Below are 20,000 nucleotides of genomic sequence, written 5' to 3'. Positions count from 1 at the left end.
GGCAGCACTTACAAACATACAGCACAGAAGATGTACAAACCCTGAATTTATGAGCGAGGGAGAACAGAGCGGCGAGCAGGCCGGAGCGCCGAGCGCTCCGACACACGTCGAAGCGCTCGGCGCAGCAGACCGCCTCTCCTCCGACTGAACAAACGCACATAACTCTCATGGTGCGACACGACCACACCGGCCCGTCTCTGATCTGTGCAGCCGCCAGAAATGTCTTCGATTAAAACAACACAAAAACACAGGAAGAGGTACTCTCCAGGAGTGTAAGAACAACAAGAAGACAAAAAAATATCATTCTTAAAATCAAGATGGACAAATACTCAATATATTTCAATAATAAGGCCCACTTTACAAAATTACAAGTTTCCTTAAATAAAATCTATCCGATATATCTTCCAAAATAAGACATCTTTTGTTGACCAAAGAAATAAAAACAAAGAAGAAGTAAACGAAAAGAGAACACCCTAGAAAATGTTTTATTTTTCTCTCTCCTTATTTTCAGCGTCTCCGAGGCGGAGATCCATCAGCTCGGCCTCGGACTGTAAACGGGAAATACTGTGGAATGATTTTGGCACTCTGTTGGAAGGCTGAGACGCAGGTAGGACAGGGGTTCCTTTTCTGGAGTCCGGTGAAAAGAAAACATGAATCGAGAAATCGAGACCGTGGTACATTCAGCGAACAGCGACTGAAATACTGTCAAAGTACAATTCTGCTTCAGAACAAACAAAACAAAAAAAAGGGAAGTTTGTGAGAGAGGGGACTGAGGGGGCACAAGTCGTCTGAGGTCTTAAAGTTAAGTGCTGGTTAAGTGCAGATTACAGCCAACGACACCCACTGACACCCCGACCCGGCCGTACAAAGGAGGCCTTTCAGAAAAACCACAACCTAATCTCCTCTAAGTACATCCTAGTTCTACTTTACAATGAGGACCAAACAATGACTCGTCAATAACGGATGTTTGTGCACACACGCGCTGAGGTGAAGAGGACGCTCGTTCACTCGTAAGCTAGCAGAGGAAAAAGGCGGGAAACGGCCTCGTTTTCTTCGTCCCCTTCAGGTTCATCATCATCCACGGCCCGCACGCCTCCGGAATATTCTCTGACTCCAGATCCAGAGTTAAGGAAGGAGGGGAACCAGCAAAGTCCTCCGACACCGATCCATCACTACATTCTACTGTGTCGACACTTTGCACTCTCTCGCCACTGGAGGCGACCAATAAAATGCGAGTCTTAGTCTGCAGCCTCAAACACGTACGACACACACGAGTGTGGCCGTGCAGCCGGGGCTTTGTGTTCTTGTTTTTTTTTTTTAAAAGCTGCATGTTCTTTGAAGCCGTTCTTCAGGAGAGGGAGCGCCTCCAAAGCGTCATAAAAGCCGTTTCCCGACTGCCCGACTCAAACGCTCCCTGGAGGGGTGAGAGAGGGGTCAGGAGTGCAGACAGAAAGGAGAGCTGAGTGAAAGATGTGTCTCACGGTGTTGTTACTGAACGCTCAGGTGAAACCAGCAGCTCTCGCTCCATCAGAGGGGAACAGGTGGTGCGGGGGGAAGAGGAGGTCGAGGAGGGCGCCGGTGTTAGCACCTGCATCGCCCAGCGTCTATATACAGACGACACGCTGATGTCACCCCTCAAATATATTTAGAAACCTCTGCATTCCAACTGTGGCAAACACTCGTGCACATTCGTCACTCACTGTCCTCTGGAACACCTGTTCACACACACACACACACACACACACACACACACACACACACCCTGACGGACGAGCACGCCGCTGCATGAGCGCAGGCAGAGCTGGACATTCGATACACTCTCGTCTGTTTTAATTATCCCGAAAGTGGACATCGCTGCCAAGCCGTCCGTCTCCCTCTCTGCTGGATTTAGAAGTCCTGAGTCAAGAAGTAAGAGACAGGATTAGAAGCAGCCCTGACCTCAGACCTTTCAGCTTTTCCCCGGGAGCTGCCCATCACAGCCGGGCGACAACAAAAACAAGCGGAGGGAAGCAGAAGCGTGAATCTGCTCCGTTCAGGACGCGTCCCAAGAAACGGAAAGGAGAGGAAGGGAGTTTTGAATTCTGTAAAATACTCGTGTTTTAAAAAGAGAGAGAGAGAGAGAGAGTGGAGAAGAGATGGCAGTCCCTCTTTGTAAATCACACGACATGGCAGCAGAAACAATAATAGAGGGAGCTCAGAGCGTCTTGGCTCCGAGCAGGACGTCCTGCTCTGTTTTTGCTCCGTCGTAAAGCCGGCAGCGGCCGTGAAGAGGCCACATGGCAATCCTCTCTGCTCTGCTGACAGACACATCCAGAGGACACAGCTTTTAGGGCGGTGCAGACTTTCTTTTTTTTTTTTTTTTTTTTTTTTTAAAGGCTGCTTTGAAGTCGGGAACAATCTCAGTCAGTGAATTTTGTCTTGACATCCCTCAGTGAGAATCTTTTTTTTTTTTTTTTTTTTGAACTAAAACAGAAATACTTTTACGATGTTCCACTCCTCCGAGTGTGAAATGAATAGAAAGCTGAAGCTCAGTTCAGAACAGAACAGGAAGTGAGTGTTTATGTCTGAAGGCACGGGAGAACTCAGGGAGGACCTTTCCAGAAAATGGGGGAAAACTAATGACAAGGAGAGTCTCACGTTTGGACTTTAGAGACAAATCAGTGACAACAAGGAAACCTGCTTCCTGACAGAACCCTTTCACAATAAAAGAACCACAATGTATGGAGACATGAAGAAACATTAAAAGACAGAGCGAGCGAGCGGCCTTCCACCTGCGAGCTCCGACGACAAACAGCGTGTGACATGAGGAGCAGACGGAGGCGGGGCTAAGCAATTGGTCATTGAGCATCAAACATTGGTACATGTGGCTGTGGGACGTTTACAGAGTCAGCAGGAGCCTCAAACAGGACGGGATTAAGGAGGCGTCTTTCATAGAGACGACCTCGGGGGAAAGACAACACCAAACATTTTATTACTGGCCAATAGGACATCTTGTTGTTGACGCCCCCCCCCCCCCCCCGTTGAAACACATGAATGATGCGTCAAGCTAAAACAGCTCCATCGATGAGACGGTTCGCACGGCGAACCCCCGGTCACGCACAGACGCTCTGCTCTCTGTGGGTTCAAGTCTTGTGTTCTATGACTGGCTGGCGTGCGGGGAGGAGAGACGTCCGCCTCGCCACGCCAGGCTTGCTGGTAACGTGAACGTCCAACGTCGTGGTGAGAGAGAAGAGTCCTCTTTAAAACGGCTGTGAAACAAAGCACCATGGAAACTGTAGCATGATCTGAGGTTATAAGTGACACCCTCCGCCTGTCCGTACGTTTCCTCTTCGACGTGTGCATTGCATTCCTCGGCGTGCAAACGATGACTCTTTTTCAGTCCTGATATGTTTTTGAGCAGGAGGGAGAGGAAGAAGCAGAACAGGAAGCGAATTACGAAGAATCAAAATCAACTGGTGAAAAAAAAAAAAGGAAAAAAGAAAAAAGATTGTCTTTCAATTTGAACGTGAACGGTTATTATCTGCTCCTCTCCTGCAGACAAGCAGCTGCATTTGAAGCTAATTGCATGCTGAGTCACAATCTTTCAAGTGCTTTTCATTCACTCCTCAGAAACATGCAAATGTTTGCTCAACATGGTCGACAACCAGATCGCGTCCAGTTTGAGGCAGCACGCCAGAGAGCGGGGGGGACTCGAACCACGCTGCAGAGTTCTGCATGTGTGCCCTCAAACCGAACACCTGCCGACGAGAAGGCGAAGACGAGCGGGTCATGTGATGGGTTAGCTTAGCGGACGAAGGTAATTCGCTTCCTGTTTTTGGTCACATTTAAGGAACAGAGCCTTCAGTTCGTGAAGAAATCTGCACGGTGATCCGTCCCTGTGACACCACCATGCTCGTCCGACTGATGGGGGTGTTATTTCCCATGATCGATAAACGCTGATGACTCTCATATCCAGCTCCACTGAGGTCACTGTGAAGGTCCTGTGAGTCGTCGTGGTCTCCGCTCCCCTCAGCATCCCAGCCTCTCCCTTGTCAAGTTTCCTGGGTTACACTATAATACATCCGACATGAGAAGCAGAAGAGGATCGACGGGATGGTGAGCGAGGAGACCTCCACACACACACACACACACACATACACACACACACACACACACGGTGCAGAGGAAGCTACACACAGGAGGAGCCGTCCACCTCTCGGCGTCGGAGTTCGGATGTCTGTGGCTTCGTTGTTCTATATGGCTGCAACTTTTTTTTTTTTTTTTTTTCCTCGTTCCTTTGCTTTCTTTAAAAGCAAGAAGATGTTGACTTTTGGAGATGGTGAAGCCATTAGTCGATGGGAGACGGTGGTTGGCTCTCCTTGTGCCACTGAGAGCTTAATGGGGCGCTGAAAACAAAGACAACTTATTTTAATCCTTCACATATTGACAGAACGATTCATCATGGTCTGTGACTTTGAAAATATCTTTTAGAGAGTAAGCCAGAGAGAAGAAGGCAATTAGGGGGCTTATTATGTTGGAAACAGGGAACAATTGGTACTCATCCAATTAAAACTTAGACCCAACAAAACGGCACATTCTTTCAGTGCACGCTCAGGGCGTCGAGGTGCGTTCATGTGCAGCTCGGTGTTTGGAGCTTCCACTAAACGCTTGCAGGTTTAGCTGAAATTCACCTGAAATGTCCTTTTCCTTCAGGACTCATCAGGTTGGATTTAAGCGACAACATGCAGACGAGCTGTGAGAGTAACTGCCACCATGATGGATGTAGGAAATCCTGGCTACAGCAGCACCAGGTCATCGCCCGACTGCTGCCATCAGGGACGTGATTAACAGCTTTAATGAAACCTCACCAGGGAGCGGGGGAGAATCTCCTACCTGTTCAAGTCGGTCTAATGATGTTCCACCTGCCGATGGCTCCACGGCCTGCTCCCTGCTGCGCTCCTCCCCTCGGCTCGGGCTCCTGGTCCTTGACCCCGACCGGACCACAGATCCCCTCTGGAGGAAGCCCCCGCCGTCTTGGACGTTCGGTCATAAGAGCTCCCAAGGTAGTGAGGGTCGCTGCTGGGAATCTGCCGCCTCCAGGAGGCCGGACTGTGGCTCGGGTTGAGACCGGACTCTGTGCCATCAGCAGCCTTAAAAAGGACAGAAACTTAGAAATGAAAATGTAGATCTTGCAGTCTGAACTAGCATCAGTAGAAAGTCTGTGTTGGGTTTGTCCTTCTGATCTATTCCAACAGAACCCATATTCTGGAGAGCTGTTAAAGCGCTCCGGGGCATTTTGTTTGGATGGTTTGGGGCCTTGTTTGGACTTTTTTAATTACGTGGGCATTAAATGCAGGCTGTTTATGTTAACTGGTGTGTGACAGGGAAAGTCTGCCATGTGGACTCCTGCCAGGGGAAAAATCCCCAACCAAAAACCCCAAACATACCCCAAGCTGAGAGATTTATAATTTGGTGGTCGAACTCAAAAACAGACCCAAAGTTACTAGTCTGTGGTGGCTATAACGGCACGTCCCCTTATAACCTCAGCAGCCCTGTTCTAAGAAAGGGAGAGTTAGATGACGATGCAGTTCCTAAAGCACACAGAAAAACAGCACCCCACTCCTGTAATTTCAGCTTTTAAAAAAAGCACCATAATTAGTGACATTTGGTGGGTTGGATTTGGCTTCTGATGCACTTTTAGAACGCATTCTTGCTAATTGGCTTTAATGGAGCCCTGCTGGACTGCCTTTTCTCAGTCTCCAGGGGCAACAGACAGGAAATCAGTCACCAGCAGATCCCGCCAAGTGGGCGTGTCCAAGTGTGGTCACTTCCTGCTCCAGTTGCTGAGCGGAGGAAACGGCAGAGTGGCATATTCTCCTTCTATGGTAAACCACTGCTGTAAGGCCGACGGCTTTCACAACGTTGCCATGTAATGAATTTCCATTGTTCCACCTTAAATCAACGGGAGGCTTGTGCGTTGCTTCACACATTCAAATGACCAAAGTCCATAAAAGCAGGCATGGCAATAAAGATTCAGCATGTTTTCATCTAATGTTGAATCGCCTGAAGCTTCACTTAAAGTTGTGTGAGAGCTTCTCTCCATGGAAAGTTAAATTAACCAAATGTAATGGTGAGAGTATTATCAGCCTGTAACCAGGGAGAGAATGGCCCAACTGGGATACAGACTTATGCAGGGGTGGCCTGATGTATGATGTGTGCACAGTTGTGAGATAACGGCAGCATTAGCTTGATTTTTTTTGAGAACACAAAAAGATGTGTTTCAAAATCTCAAATTAAAGTACTAAAAAAAAAAAAAAAAAAAAAGAGCCTACAACAACGTCTCGGTCCCAACACCTGAGCAAGCCTTCTGCAAAAAAAAGACAAACGAGTTGGTTTCTTAACGGAAGTCCAACAGGACGATAGCCAATCACAGTTTAGGATTTGGGGGTATCTGACACCAAAGGCAGCTTTAAGGAACACATTTGAGTTTTCACAGGAATATTGGAACGACATCGAGTATTGTCAGATGAGGGAGGTTCTCTACAGCGACATGTCCATGTGGTTTAAAGTTAGTCAGTCCTCGGTTGGGCCCCCTACTGGTCAGACGCCCCCATGCCGTTCCCTGCTGCGACTGTCACAGTGAAACCAACCGGCTTGGAAAACCCAAAAGAATCAGTTTTAATCCGAAACAGTCTGACTGCACATGTTGATGATTCAAACAGCTGAATGTTTAATATAAATATTTAAAAGTCAAAGGGATTGTTCTGACATTTGGGAGAAGTCGATCAAATCAAGACACCTTCGTCTCTGTTTGGTTGATGTGCTTTTTTTTGTCTAAGCTGTAGCGTAGCATAAAGACTGCCTGCTGAACAAATCACAGCCCTGCTTTCATCCTTTAAATCTGTCGACTCTTGGTGTCTTGCCCGATTTTAAAGAATGATGCTGTCTTGCCAATCAAAGCTCTTCAATCACCTCTTAGGCAAGGCAACGCTCGTGACAGACGAGCAGAGGGGCTGAAATCTGAGTTTGATTTGTGCAGGTGCTGATGTGTTTATTGGTTTGGATTCATGAAAGTCGGTTTTTTTTAATGGATCATTTGAACAGTGTCTGCTGTTTGATGTTTAACCACTGAGAATGTAGGGAGGTCACATCAGGCCAAAGGAGCAGCTCTGATCCCACACTTAAGTTTCTTCCACCGGGTTTTACGACTTAACAAAGGATGTTTTGGTATCTCGCTCGTCGGCCATAACGACCCCGCTGTCCTCAGCCAAACATAAGTTCACGGCTCATTCACGTCCAGGCTGAGGTTTCCTTGCGAGCACACACATCGCTGCTCTGTTCACTACTATGAGGTGCGGCATGATAAAGAAAATGTTCCCCATTTTAAAACAGACATTTTGGATGTATTCCACAAAAAAATAAAAAAATCGGCCTCCATGTTTATATTGGACAAAGTTCAACATGCTTTTTCTACAAATTCTGATTGAGCATGAGAAACACCAGAGCATGTTAGCAAGCTGATAAACTAGTACAGCAGAGTGAGATCGTTAGCAAGCTGGCGCTAATGTGATCCAGTTGATGTTGACGGTCCGTCCGTCATGCATGCAGGCCGACATGCAAACATTGCTGCGTGTCATTTTGTCTGTATTACGACACTGTAAGTGCCAAACAGAACGGTAATGGGGAGTTGAATTAAATATTGTTATAGGTGAAAAAGAAAAATGGCCGACAGCCTTGAGATTGTTCTGTCAATGATTAAAACAATCAGTCTGTGATATGAACTGGCCTTCCTTCTGCGCAGACTGAGACATTGATGGAGCATCAAGCCTTCGTGGAAGACAGAGGAGAACCTTCAATATGTGAACAAAAGATCAATGGGACGTTGGATAATAATGACAAGCTGCATTCCTCTTCTGCCTCCCTGTACGAAGCTCTTTGATCAACCTTCCACTCTGCAATCACAAGCTAATCTCAACGTCCCGCTGTCCTAACTGCAGCTGTATTTACCCAAACCTCTTGGGGATGGAAGCCGTTCAGACCGCTGAAATGTTCCCCGGATCCAAAACCAAAGATGATCGGCTGGGCTCCAGCACATAATTCAAAGGCCAATTATGAATTGAAGAATGTTTTAAGCAATTTTTTGGTTCATAATTGCCATCCAAGTGGAGTCAAATCTCAGGAGGAACAAGGTTTCACTGTGCCGCAATGTTAACCGAGCGGCTCGGGGGAAATCCCCTGAAGAAGTGTACGGACTTACGAAGAAGGACTGACAACATGAACGGTGGCTTCTCTGTCTGTGAAGGGTGGCTGACTTTGGACAGGGAGCAGGAGCATTAAGGACTGAATTAAGGGAAGAATACGTGATCACGATCAGAAGTGACAGAGCTCCGGTTCACGTCAGGCCTTGGAGGACAGACTGAGAGAAGGACGGTCCTATTCTCCAACTCCAGCTCTGAGCCGTGTTGTTACCAACGACTGTTCTGGCTGAATGTAAGCTACAACACAAGCGAACGATCGTCTTTGCTGCGCATGGTTGATACTGACATCCAGCGACCGTCTTGGACATGTGAAGGAAACAGCAGTGTGAAGACTTTGCATGAAATAATGGTTTTAATTATGAACCAGCTCATTAAACCAAAAGGTACCAAATCTGATGTGATGTTCAACGTCTTTCAGTCGTTTTCTCTTCTGCCTTGGTTAAATACGTCAACCTCATTATGCTACAAACTGGCAAAGACAAGAAATCCAGAGAAGCCCAACATGCATTTGGTACAATGACCTCTTGACCCCCATAAAGACTTGACCCACCTCCATAACGTCCACCACGTACATCCTGAGCACAACATCTAAAACACCACCAACGACAGTCGTACGTTACATGACAGAATGTACTCGAGCTGAGAGCGAGACTTAAACTCTGTACTTTGCAGATGTGACCGAGGATGATGGATGTGGACAGTGGACACTGCATGTCTGCGTCTGTCTCCACGGCAACATCCAGTTTATTTATAGGAGGAAAACAGATCTCATCCAAAAAAGCCCCGAGTCCAGCCTAGTTTGTCAAACTGACAGAGTGACATGTTATTGTATCCATGGAGCCCACTGAGTAAGCAGTAATATCGCTGTTTGACGTTATTTTATACACCGACAGACAAGTCGTGCAATACCAGAGCCCATTTGCAGTTTTCACCTCATCTTTCTGCGACTCCCATGAACTCTCACACTCCATTTATTCAGTTGTGGATGTGTAAAGAATCTTGCGTCAGTGGGCTCAATCTGACTCTTCACACAAATTTAAGAGTTCATTCTCCGTGTCAAGTTGGACCAACGGATGTGACTGTTTTCAAACTGGAGAATGATGAACGTCTTTGTCACGATGGGCTCACAGGCTAATACAAGGAGCGACAGCAAAACAACAAGTAGAGCGAGTAAGTAAGGGCGCTGTGTGAAAAGTTTTGCCGTGTAACGTGGATGGAAAAGGAAGAGGAAGAAACCAAACAGCTGATTGGTCAGCTGAAGGAACAATCAGACGGCTTTCACATCTTCTACCAAACTTTTTTCTGTCAAGCCTTCCCCTCCAATCTGAACTAAATAACAACTAAAAGGGCCAAGTTAAAATTCAATAAAATACCATCAAGATTAGATTTCTTTCTCTTTTTTTTTCATCCCACCCTTTTCCCTTTGTGCATACACACACACACACAGAGTCGAGCCTGGAACTGCTGTGCTCAGCTTCACAAATGCAAAGCAGAGCCTGGTGTTAGGGAGAGTCAACGCTCTCTGCCTGATCCTCGCTCCCGCTGCAGCTGCAAAGCTCACACTTACAAGACAAATTCCACACGCTCCTACAAGCTCCGTGTCTTTTAAAGTCACCTTCTGTTTCCTACCTGTTGTGTGTACGATCGGCCCCAGGACTGAGAGGTAATGGGTGCGTGGGGGATGACCCTTCCCAGGCCTCCTGCCTCCACGCTCGGGGACTGAGCGCGTTTGCCGCGGCGTAGCCCGGGTTCCTCTACGTCTCGATTGTTTATCCGACGCATGTACACCTGGGAGAGGGAGCGACGGAAAAGCTGTGTAATGCAGCTAAAGAAGAATCCCCCCCCTCCTTCTTGTCAAAGTCATTTATTGTGTAAGGGTTTTATGTATCATCATCTCACCTCTGCAGGGGTCGGCTTGGCTCCTTTCTGCACATCAACACTCCCACCAGCTCCTGTTGAGCTGTTCACCGTTTCTTCTGTGTCGAAGGTGGTTGCCCGGTAAGCCCTCCACGTTGTCACGGTTTCCGTTTCATCCTCCGACCCACCCTCAGCCATCGTCCTTGTCCCCGCCCGCTCTCTGCCGGGCTCATCCACCGACGCGGGGCCCCTGTTCCTCCACGTGCTCCTCACAGTCACATTCTTCATGTCGGGCAAACCGCCTTCCTGGGAGTGCTGGCTCGGTCTTTGGCTTCTCCAGCTGGACACCGTGGTGGTGCTGCTGCTGCTTTCGAAGCCTGACTCGGTGTCGTTCAAGTCTGCCGACGTCACGTCGGACGGCTTGAGGTTGTAGTTGCTGCGTTTGCAGCACAGGTTGCTGGTCGTGCTCTCCAGTCTGGAGGCGTTGTGGAGTTTCGCCCTGGATGAGGAATCGCTGAGGCCCTCGAGCCCGCAGTCCTGGTCTTGGCATGATCGCAGGGTGATCTCGCTCTTAGGAATAGAGATCTCGTAGGGGATGGAGATGCTGCCATGATGCTCACTGCTGGGACCTGGAGAAGAGCAAAGTCACACTGAATATTCTTATCGTAGAAAATGTGAAAAACTGCCACAAAAAACAAACTGATATAAGTGACATTTACAGACTCGACTCTAATAAAGAGTAATGTTATGTATGTTTTTAAGCCATGCAAACAACTTGGGTTTTTTCCTTTCTGATTAAGTACTCCAGATTGTAACCAAGATATGAAAATATACCTTTTGTATGACTTGTGAAAAACGTGCACGAATGGTGAAAGACAAGATTCCTGCGAGTAAACAGCATTCAGCTGGTCGGATTCTAATGGCCATATTGGATTTCAACAATGGGGTTTTTAATCATGCAAACAATGGAGACTGAACTCCAACATCTCATTTAGCTTTCGTCACAGATGGCGTGTGTCGAGCTGCTACGCTTTAGTGGAAGTGTTCTGTGCAGACGAGTGGAAACTGACCGATGAGGATGTTACTGGTGGAGGTATGGCGTTCTTTGATCGGCATGTGTTCACTGGACACGCTGCTGCTGCGACTGCTGGTTCTGGAGGAGCTCGGGTCGTTGGGGTAGATGGTTATACTACTGGTCATTTTACTGGTGGTGGTCACCATTGGCTTGGTGGATATTTTGGGTTTGCCATTCGTAGCCAAACTTTCGGACATCATCATCTCCTTCCGGTCAATCTCGACTATCGCGGGCTTGATGACAGCTTTTGACCGAAGCGCCTCCCGCGGGCTGCAGACTCGCTGGATCTCAATCCCTGAGGACGTGTGCGTCGCCCCCTGGTGGCCTCCCTCACCTAAAGGCGTTCTGCTGTGGAGCTCCTCATCGAACGAGCTCCTGGATGAAGAACCCTCCGAGTGCGAGTCATGGACATGGGAGTATCTGGGATGTCTGGAGGCCGCAGTCCTACTGCTCACAGTTGAAGTCGTGGTCTCAGTTATTGGCTCTGGTTCAGAGGGCCTTGAACCAGTCGATTCTGTTTCAGAGGCGGATGAGTGGCCCTCTGATCCCTGGTCGCTCGGCAGAAGTGGAGTGACTTGGGATCTGTAGGCTGTGTAGGATCCGTTGGCTTTGGAGGGGCTGGAGGCGACCAACGTAGAGACGGACTCCTGAACCTGGTCTGTTGATTCCTGATCTGAAGCGGACGCTGTGTCCTTCTCTAAAGCAGAAATACTGTTCATGTTAGCAGAACTTTCAGGCACCACATCAGAGTTGTTTGATTCACTATCACTGCCAACATATACTTTTGAGATCTTCTCTAATCTGCTCTTTTTAGCCTCCCCATCAGTGTGTTTGTGAGCTGTTCTCAGGGGCTTCTGGTCGTTGGCTGCTGGAGGGTAGCGACTAAGAACGGACGCTTTTTTAGCATCACTAGATGTGTTCACGGAGGACAGAGGTGCTCCTCTTGTCTTTTCTTCAGCTCCTCGTCCTGCGTCTCTCAGTCCATTATCGGATGAATTTGCAGTAGTTGGGGTTTTAGGTGTCCTTCTGATCTTGTGAGCTGGACTGAGGGCTCTCCTCACAGACTTCGGAGAGCTCTCCTCTGAGTGGCTCAAGTCTTTGCTCCTCAACTTGGTCTCTCTCTTGTGCTGAGGAGAAAGCTCCCTGGTCCTGTGTTTCGGAGAACTCGGTTCTGAGACGGTTGCAGCGCTCCTGTATTTTGGCTTCTCTTGCCTGAAGCCTCCTTTCACGATGATCTCCTCCTTCTCAGCTTTGCCATTCTCCAGGAACTTAGCAGGAGTGTTGGGGCAAACGTTCGCGCTCCCGTTGCCAAGCTTATCCACGTTACTGGTTCCATTTCTTCCCATGCCACCTTTCCCGCCGAGCTGCGTCCTGAGCTGTTCCACCTGCTCGCCCAGTTGGCGAGCCCGGTTTCGTTCAATCTGGAACTTCTCGTGAAGTTCGCTATTTTTGGACTCTGAGCTCTTTAGATCCTCCTCCACGATCTCCAACTGCTTAAGGCGGTTCTTCAGCCTCTCTACTTCCTGTGTCAGCTCCTTTACCTTATTGTCCTCCTCCTGTGATCCTTCAAGGCCGCTGTTCTTCTGGTTCTCAGATTTGTTCACAAGACCGATGTCACTGGACGTCTTCAAGTAGTCAATGCTCTTCTTGCGGCCCGCCAATTTACTCGACAGGAGCCCCGTGGATGAAAGTTCATCCTCAATTCGAGACCTAATGAAATCTGGACGAGAAGGGTCTGCTGACATGCCGAGGCGGTTCTTCTGGTGCTCCAGCTTTTCAGTGAGCTTCAGAATGGTCTTCTCGTCTTCTCTTTGTTTCTCCAGTAGCCTCTTGCGCTCGCTCACGAATGTCTGGGTGAATCCTTTGAGCTTCTCCAGCTCCGTAGCCAAAGCCTGCTCAGCTTTGTCAAGCTTCGTCTCGGACCCTTCCACCTCCTTCAAACGAGCTTTAAGGGCCTCCAGCTCGGACGACAGCTTCTTCGTCAAGTTCTTCTCCTCGTTGAGGCTCAGACAGAGCTGACTGCAGTCGGACTTGCTTTTCCCAAAAGCCTCTTCCAGTTTCTCCAGTTCGGCCATCCTCCGCTGCAGCCGTTCAATCTCAGCCTTGAGCTCCTTCGTGAGGCTCTCCTCCTCTTCCAGTTTCTCTCGAACTGTGCGGCAGAGGTCCTCGGCTTTGCGTACCTCCTCGTCCTTTCCCTGAGCCTTCAGGAGACTTTTCCTCAACACCTCCACATCGTTGAGCAGGGATGAGTTGCTGCCTTCTGCCTGGATGATTTTATCCTGCAGGAGAGACAAACCACACGTTAAATCGTTTCATGCGACGATCAGAACACAAACAAACATCAGGAGTGAGCCAGTTCTCACCTGCAGGTCGAGTAGCTCATCCTCAGCTTTCTGCAGCTTGATCGTTGCTTCTTCCAGTTCATCCAGTTTCCTTCCAAGACTCTGAAGCTTGTTCCGCAGGTGGCGATGCGTGATGTCTTTATGGTCAGACATGGCTGTAGTTCTTTGTCTTATATGTGTAGTGTCTGTATTTCTGCTCCGATTATTGGATCACAACATTTTTTGGAGCCCACATTTGTGTGGTACTGGCGACATATCCTCGGGGGTCCTCAAAGAAAAACTTTTTCTCTCTTTTGTTTTCTCCCCAAGCGGCCCCCTCCCCCCCTTTGTTGTGGTGGTTTTCTTTGTGACCGTCCCTTTAAAACGTTGAAGTCCTCACAGAGTCGTGCTTAGGAGACACGTCTGTCATCTGTAGGAGGGAGAGAGGAAATAAACACTTAGTCACCTCTAATTTGTCAATGACAGTCATTTACATTCTCCAAACGCAGCGCGGTAAGCGAAGAGTCGGAATGAACAGAGAAGGAATCACAACACAGCCGGCACACAAACCATGAGATAAGACCAGAGACAAACATCCCACACGAGCACAGATTGAAGTACTGCTTCCTCAGCATCAAGGACTAATATGATCCATTTAGTAACGCATCCATGGGAAGAGGTTTCCTTTGGGTCATTATATATTCTGTAGCTCTCTTCCTTTTCCTGATTGAAGCACCTCACCTTTGACCTTGCCTGTCCTTCAGAGGAGATGGGCGTGGCCTTCCTTGCACGCGTGTGAGCGTAAGGGCTCCGACACGCCAACACACAAAGACGGACACGCGTGCACGCTCTCATCGTCTTCCTGCTGCTGTGTCCGACATCGATCTCTGCCGGCTTTTGCTCACGTCAGCAAAACTCAATAACACTGCCCTCCTTTCCATCACACAGCCCCCCCCCCCCCCTCAGCAACCACTACATCCCAGGCCCCAGTCACAACACACCACATCTTTTAATGGCCACTTGGATGTGACTTGATGAAAACCAAAGTGTTTATTGGGCTGCAGAGACTTTTATGAAGACAACATAAACAAGAAGTCGAGCTTCTGTGTCAGGCCTGATTCAGGTAGCAGCCTTCTCTCGTCCCCTCTGTTTCCTAATGCTCCCCTCCCCCAGTCTAATCTATGCGCTCGGCTCCTCTCACTGACCGCGAGGGAACATCGACCTGAGGGTAGGACACAACATCTGCACACATCATCACTTATCGACCCCCCCCCCCCCTGTCTGCTGCCTCATGTTCAAAGATCGCCTGTCTGAGGCTACAAACCACCACATATAGAGTCTACAGCATGTTTCTTCTGCAGTAAATTACTTTTACTGCTGTAAAAACATCAACCGACGCACTAAATACCCTCCGTCGTTTTATCTCCGAGCACTCCGTGTTTACACTACATACAAGGTACAGCTTGTTATTATGATCGACTCGAGGGCCTCGCTTCAAATATTTCCTTTCGTTTCATTTGGTGTAAGAAGAACAAACCGCTCTCACCACAATTCATTAAACATCCCGTGGAACATAAACTAAAGCAAGACGCTTTGAAAGCCATGTGGCAACTATTACTTAATCAAAAAGCACAATGTGATATCAAAGCGTTTAGCTGCACAGTTTTAATTATTCCTTTCTTTCATGAGGTCTGGTGGTTTGGTAATCCTCTCAGCAGAGTCAAAGACTTACATGGATTGAAGACAGAGAAGGGAACAAGACAAATGGGGCACTTTTTTTTTTTTTTTTTGAAAAGAGAAAACTGCTCGCCTCGCTGTCTACTTGCGTGCCAAAGCACTTTACTCAATAAAGTCATTTCGTGTTGCGTTAGCGTTGCCCAGCTGTGGCTTGTTAGGCCAGTTGCAGAGAGAGAGATTTTTCTTTTGTCGTCAGTGAGCTGAGGTGTTCGCTGTGAGCCGAGCCTGTCCTGACTCTTCCTGTTCCAGTAGATACAGAAAAAAGAAAAAAAAAATGGAAAAAATCCCACGTGTATTGATTTATTTTCTTTAATAGCAACAGTTGAATTCTTCATGACGGTTCCTCACACTTCACTGTGCAACATGGTGAAAATATCACCTCAATTAAACTCAAAAAACTTGATTTGTTCATGGGGGGAAATTCAAGGCTCAAAAAAAGGCGAAGAGCCCCAAGAGAAAAAGTTGGACACCAAAACTCTTCTTTGCCGTCTTGGTACCTGGTCGAGTTTTTCATTCGGCCTTGTACGTGTTGGTGTTCGTCTCCGCTGGGTTCAAATCTTCTCCAGCAGCTCTCTCAGGTTGGACGCTCGCTTCTCGTCTTAGTCCAAAGTGGTGTATCCCTATGTCCAGCTTCTCCTGTCTTGGCAGGTTGCCTACCCTTCCTTTTATTTCTTTGCCAGCTCTCCACCTCCCCCCCCCCCCTTCTCACAGACACGCACACCAGCACGGCCAAGTGGGCACTTTTAAGGGGCGGCGGTGCGTGCAAAGCGACTCTGGCAAAGGAGGCCTCTGCCAAACCAATCAACATACCTGACTCACTTATCACAGGCCTGGGATCTCATTAGTTACACTCAGGGCCAAGAAAGAAGGAAATTAGAAGGGTGGTGGTGGAGAATGAAAGCATGTCAGACTTTAGACCGACACCATGAATTTCCATTTCCAACATTGATGAGATTCCATGAACCCTAATATCCCCTTCAGTTCTGTGACCTCCCACACCTTGACGCTTGTGCATCATATCTAATCATGTGTTTCAGGACCGTAGCAAGACAAGTAGTTGGTGTGAGGGCTGAAACACATAAAAGGAAAGGAAGCAGGAAACAGGAAGCAGGACACAGAAGTACATCTGGAATCAACGCAAATTGAAGGTACCGTAAATTCCGGACTATAAGCCGCTACTTTTTTCTCACACTTCGAGCACTGCGGCTTCTACTCCGGTGCGGCTAATGCATGGATTTTTTATGGGGGACAATGAGCTTCTGCCGCAAAAACATTTGACTTCGTCACGTCGGATCTTAATATCAGTCATTTTGCGCTTCATGCACGCACCCTCATGATGGAAAACACACGGAGAAATGCATATGATGCAGCTTTCAAGTTAAAGGCGATCGACCTGGCTGTCAAAGAAGCTAACAGAGCTGCTGCACGTTAAGATGACACTGACAGCGACAACAGAGACTGAGGAAGTGAGTAATGAAGTCATTCTGAGGCAGTGAATGGATGGACTTTTTCTTGTGAAATATATTACGGTCATCTTTTTCATCAGCCGTGTTACAGACACCGTCGGCTAGGCTTCGTATTGTAACGGTTCATGTTGTAAAGTCAGTAGTTGATAATGTGTTCATAATTCCGATTATGTGGAGAGTCAGTGAATGCACCAGCGAGAACGTGTTGAGTGGCTGTATGAGAGAACGCTGGGGGAGAGAGTTGGATTGTTACGGCAAGTTATGTGTTGCTCTCTGCTGTAAACGGCGTGGTCACGGCCGACAGTGACCAGGTTATTAAAAGTTATTATTTGAACGCTCTCGTCGTCCTTTAACGTTCGTACGGACGCTACAGTATTTGCGGATGTTACCGGTAGCCTACGTCTGTGTAAATAGCTCTTGTTATAGCGTGGACACTTGCGGCTTATAATCAAGTGCGGCTTATATATGTACAAATACATTTATTTACTTATTTTTAGCCGGTGCGGCTTACATCCAGGTGCGCTCAATAGTACGGAATTTACGGTACTTTTATTCCCCTGACCGGCACGTCGTCGGACTAACACTAAAACTGCCCCCCTTTACGGATACACATTCCTGATGGGGGGGTCTAACCCCCCCCCCCTCGCCACTGAGCGTAGTCCCAGAGAGTGTATTAAGAGGCTGGATCAGGACAAACTGCACAACAGATTCTCTTCATTGTGTTCAGGAGAGGTGAATTGTCCCAAACATGAGTGAAGAGGTTTGAGTTTCAAGACGTTTTTTTTGGCGTGTGTTGTAAAACACGTGTCCCCGTGTGCACTCATAACCAGGCCTGTGACACTTCCTGAAATATGAACCGGAAGTTCTCTGTTTGACCCCACACTGACTTCTGCTGTCCCACTGACATCCAGAATACACTTAGCTTTGGACCCCGTCCGCGAGGTTCTGTGTTTAGAGAGTACTGGAAGCGATTTTCTCTTCTTCCAAACAGGAAGTATGGCCCCGAGCTGAAGCTTCCTTTTGAGGACAGGTGGGACATCCACAACGGGATACAACACTGAGGCACAGCGTCAAGAAACACCCACGGAAGCTGTTACTACCAATCCAGCGAGCGGTGCCATCTTGTCTCCTCCAGTCATCATATTTACGTTTTGCCGGCTGCATTTCTGCTTGGAGCTCATTGGATAACCACAGAGCAGTGTCAGGGCGTAAACCTGAGTTTAAACAAAGTGAACGCTGCACTACTTACTGTCTATGCCTTGAGGTGGAAACATCGACATCTCTAAATGTGCAGGTCTCAACTGGTTCTGCTTTAAAGCTTTCCTTTGCTGGAGGAGGTGAAGGAACAAAAATCCAGACAACGATGAAGAAAATCTCCAGATTGCTTAAAGTCAAATGTGTTTTACTTCCATGCATGTTTAAATTTTACATGTCAAAAGTGAAAATGAGGGAAGGTAGGTGCTCTTAGACTTGCAGTGGTGCACGTGAAAGAAGGTGAAGGACAAAAACAAACAAGGGCTACATTTTGTCCTCCACCAAAAGTTGCCAAACTGACTTGGAAGTCGAAGTTATAACGTCGAAGAGGCCGATCCCCTCGGCTCGCTCTCCCTCTCAAACACACAAAAACCAAGGTTACAATCATACACCATATCATTAGGGCTTTAGCCACTCTCTTCCTGCCTGCCTGTTGCCTTCAGTACATTCTGTTCTCTCCATGAAAGTGAGAAGGAAGGAAAGTAAAAGAAGAAAAAAAAAAAATCCCCTCTTTCTTTGCACTTGACGTTTGGTTGAAGCTCTTCTGCCTCACAAACGCTCGTTAATAAAAGGGCCCAAGTCCAATCTAAATGTCTTAACCACATCTTCGTGTGTGTGTGTGTGTGTGTGTGTGTGTGGGGGGGGGGTTACTGTCAGTCTGCGTATATGAATGCGTTTCAAGTTCATGGTGTATGCGGGCGTGTGTTTGTGTGAGGAGGAGCGGCTGCAGTGGATAGATGCTGGCGCAGATCCGGAAGCCACAAGATGGTGGAGACTTGATGCTTGGCTGTGTTTTTTTTGCTTTTTCCATTTTTCCAAGAAAGGGAAAACCAGCATCCCATAATGTTCGGTTTGTCGTTTCCTGTGCCGTCACATCACTCTTTTCTCCCCGACAGACTTGCACCTTTTTTTCGACAAAGCGGGAAGGCTGATGTGTACCTGCCGTCGTCGGATGTTTCCCTCACTTCATCAGGGTAATTAAATGTGCTGATACTGTGGGTAAACAAACATCATCTCTGCTAAAATAGAAGTTAAAAGTAAAATACATTTGTTTATTATTTCTTTTATTTTTAACCAGACTGACCCTGACACACTAAGAAGACGGCACAGATCTCGAGGCGATGAAGGCCGACGAGGTCAAACTTGACCAACATCGTCGTCGATTGAAGTTTTATAGCTGCGCTGGGAAGTAAACGTAGCTCAATAAGCTGAATCCTTGTCCAGGTCATCCTCTCCTTCCCTGTCCGCCTCCATCAAGAGTCTTGTTGCTGGGGCTTAAAAGCCGTCCCGGCTTACATTAGGGGGGCACGATAAGAAGATAAGAGGGAGGGGAATGAGGAAGAGGTGGCAGGACTGACAGTGTCACATCAGGAATCCGTGTGATGCTGTACATGGCTCCTCTGTTTCTGACCTAATTGCAGATGTAACTTTGAAGACGTCGAATTTCCGGCCTGGCTCCTGATCTTGGTGGAATAACAGAAAAAGTAGAGCGTGCTCTTGATCAGAAACACGCTCTACACGCAGGATTACATCAAACAGGAAACCGTCGCTGGGACCACGAAGCAGACCAGGGGAGAGATAGTACATGCTCTACTTAAGACTGGCAAGGAGATGTAGGGCAACTTCAATGAAGTGAGCAGATAGAAAGAGAATATCTGACAGGGCGTGCACAGACAGAGACAGAGAGAGAATATAAATAAATAAATAAATAAATATTATAATAATAATCAATAAATATAATAATCAATAAATAAATAATATATATAATAATAAATAAATATGATCAATAAATAAATAATACATATAATAATAATAAATATAATAATTAATAAATAAATAATACATATAATAATAATAAATAATAAATATAAAAATAAAAAAATAGATAATCTTTAGACTAGAGATAGAAAGATTTATTTCTGATCTTCCGTTTTTAACTATTGTTATTATATATCGTTTATACATTTGTGAAGCTTTGGCAATATTGTGAATTGTCATGATTAACTGTCATGCCAATAAAGGTCTTTGAAATTAAAATTGAGAGAGAGAGAAA

General features: G+C 47.2%; 1 protein-coding gene across 1 annotated transcript in view; it reads right to left on the bottom strand.

Moving 5' to 3' along the window:
• The window catches only part of luzp1 (leucine zipper protein 1), a 32,103-nt gene that overhangs the window by 536 nt on the left and 11,567 nt on the right, over window positions 1-20,000 (bottom strand). The window contains exons 2-7 of the mRNA XM_079369400.1: window positions 13,533-13,920; window positions 11,165-13,448; window positions 10,137-10,723; window positions 9,867-10,025; window positions 4,873-5,129; window positions 1-4,385 (exon numbers count right to left, since the gene is read on the bottom strand). The exon at window positions 1-4,385 is cut by the window's left edge and continues 536 nt beyond it. Coding sequence (XP_079225526.1) covers window positions 4,887-5,129; window positions 9,867-10,025; window positions 10,137-10,723; window positions 11,165-13,448; window positions 13,533-13,664 — 3,405 coding nt within the window. The 5' untranslated portion in view covers window positions 13,665-13,920 and the 3' untranslated portion in view covers window positions 1-4,385; window positions 4,873-4,886. The remainder of the gene's footprint in view (window positions 4,386-4,872; window positions 5,130-9,866; window positions 10,026-10,136; window positions 10,724-11,164; window positions 13,449-13,532; window positions 13,921-20,000) is intronic.

Source organism: Symphodus melops (assembly GCF_947650265.1).
Source record: "Symphodus melops genome assembly, chromosome: 19".
NCBI classification, from domain to species: Eukaryota; Metazoa; Chordata; class Actinopteri; order Labriformes; family Labridae; genus Symphodus; species Symphodus melops.
The sequence above is the reverse complement of the archived record's forward strand: the minus strand, read 5'-3'. Positions and strand labels throughout refer to the sequence as shown.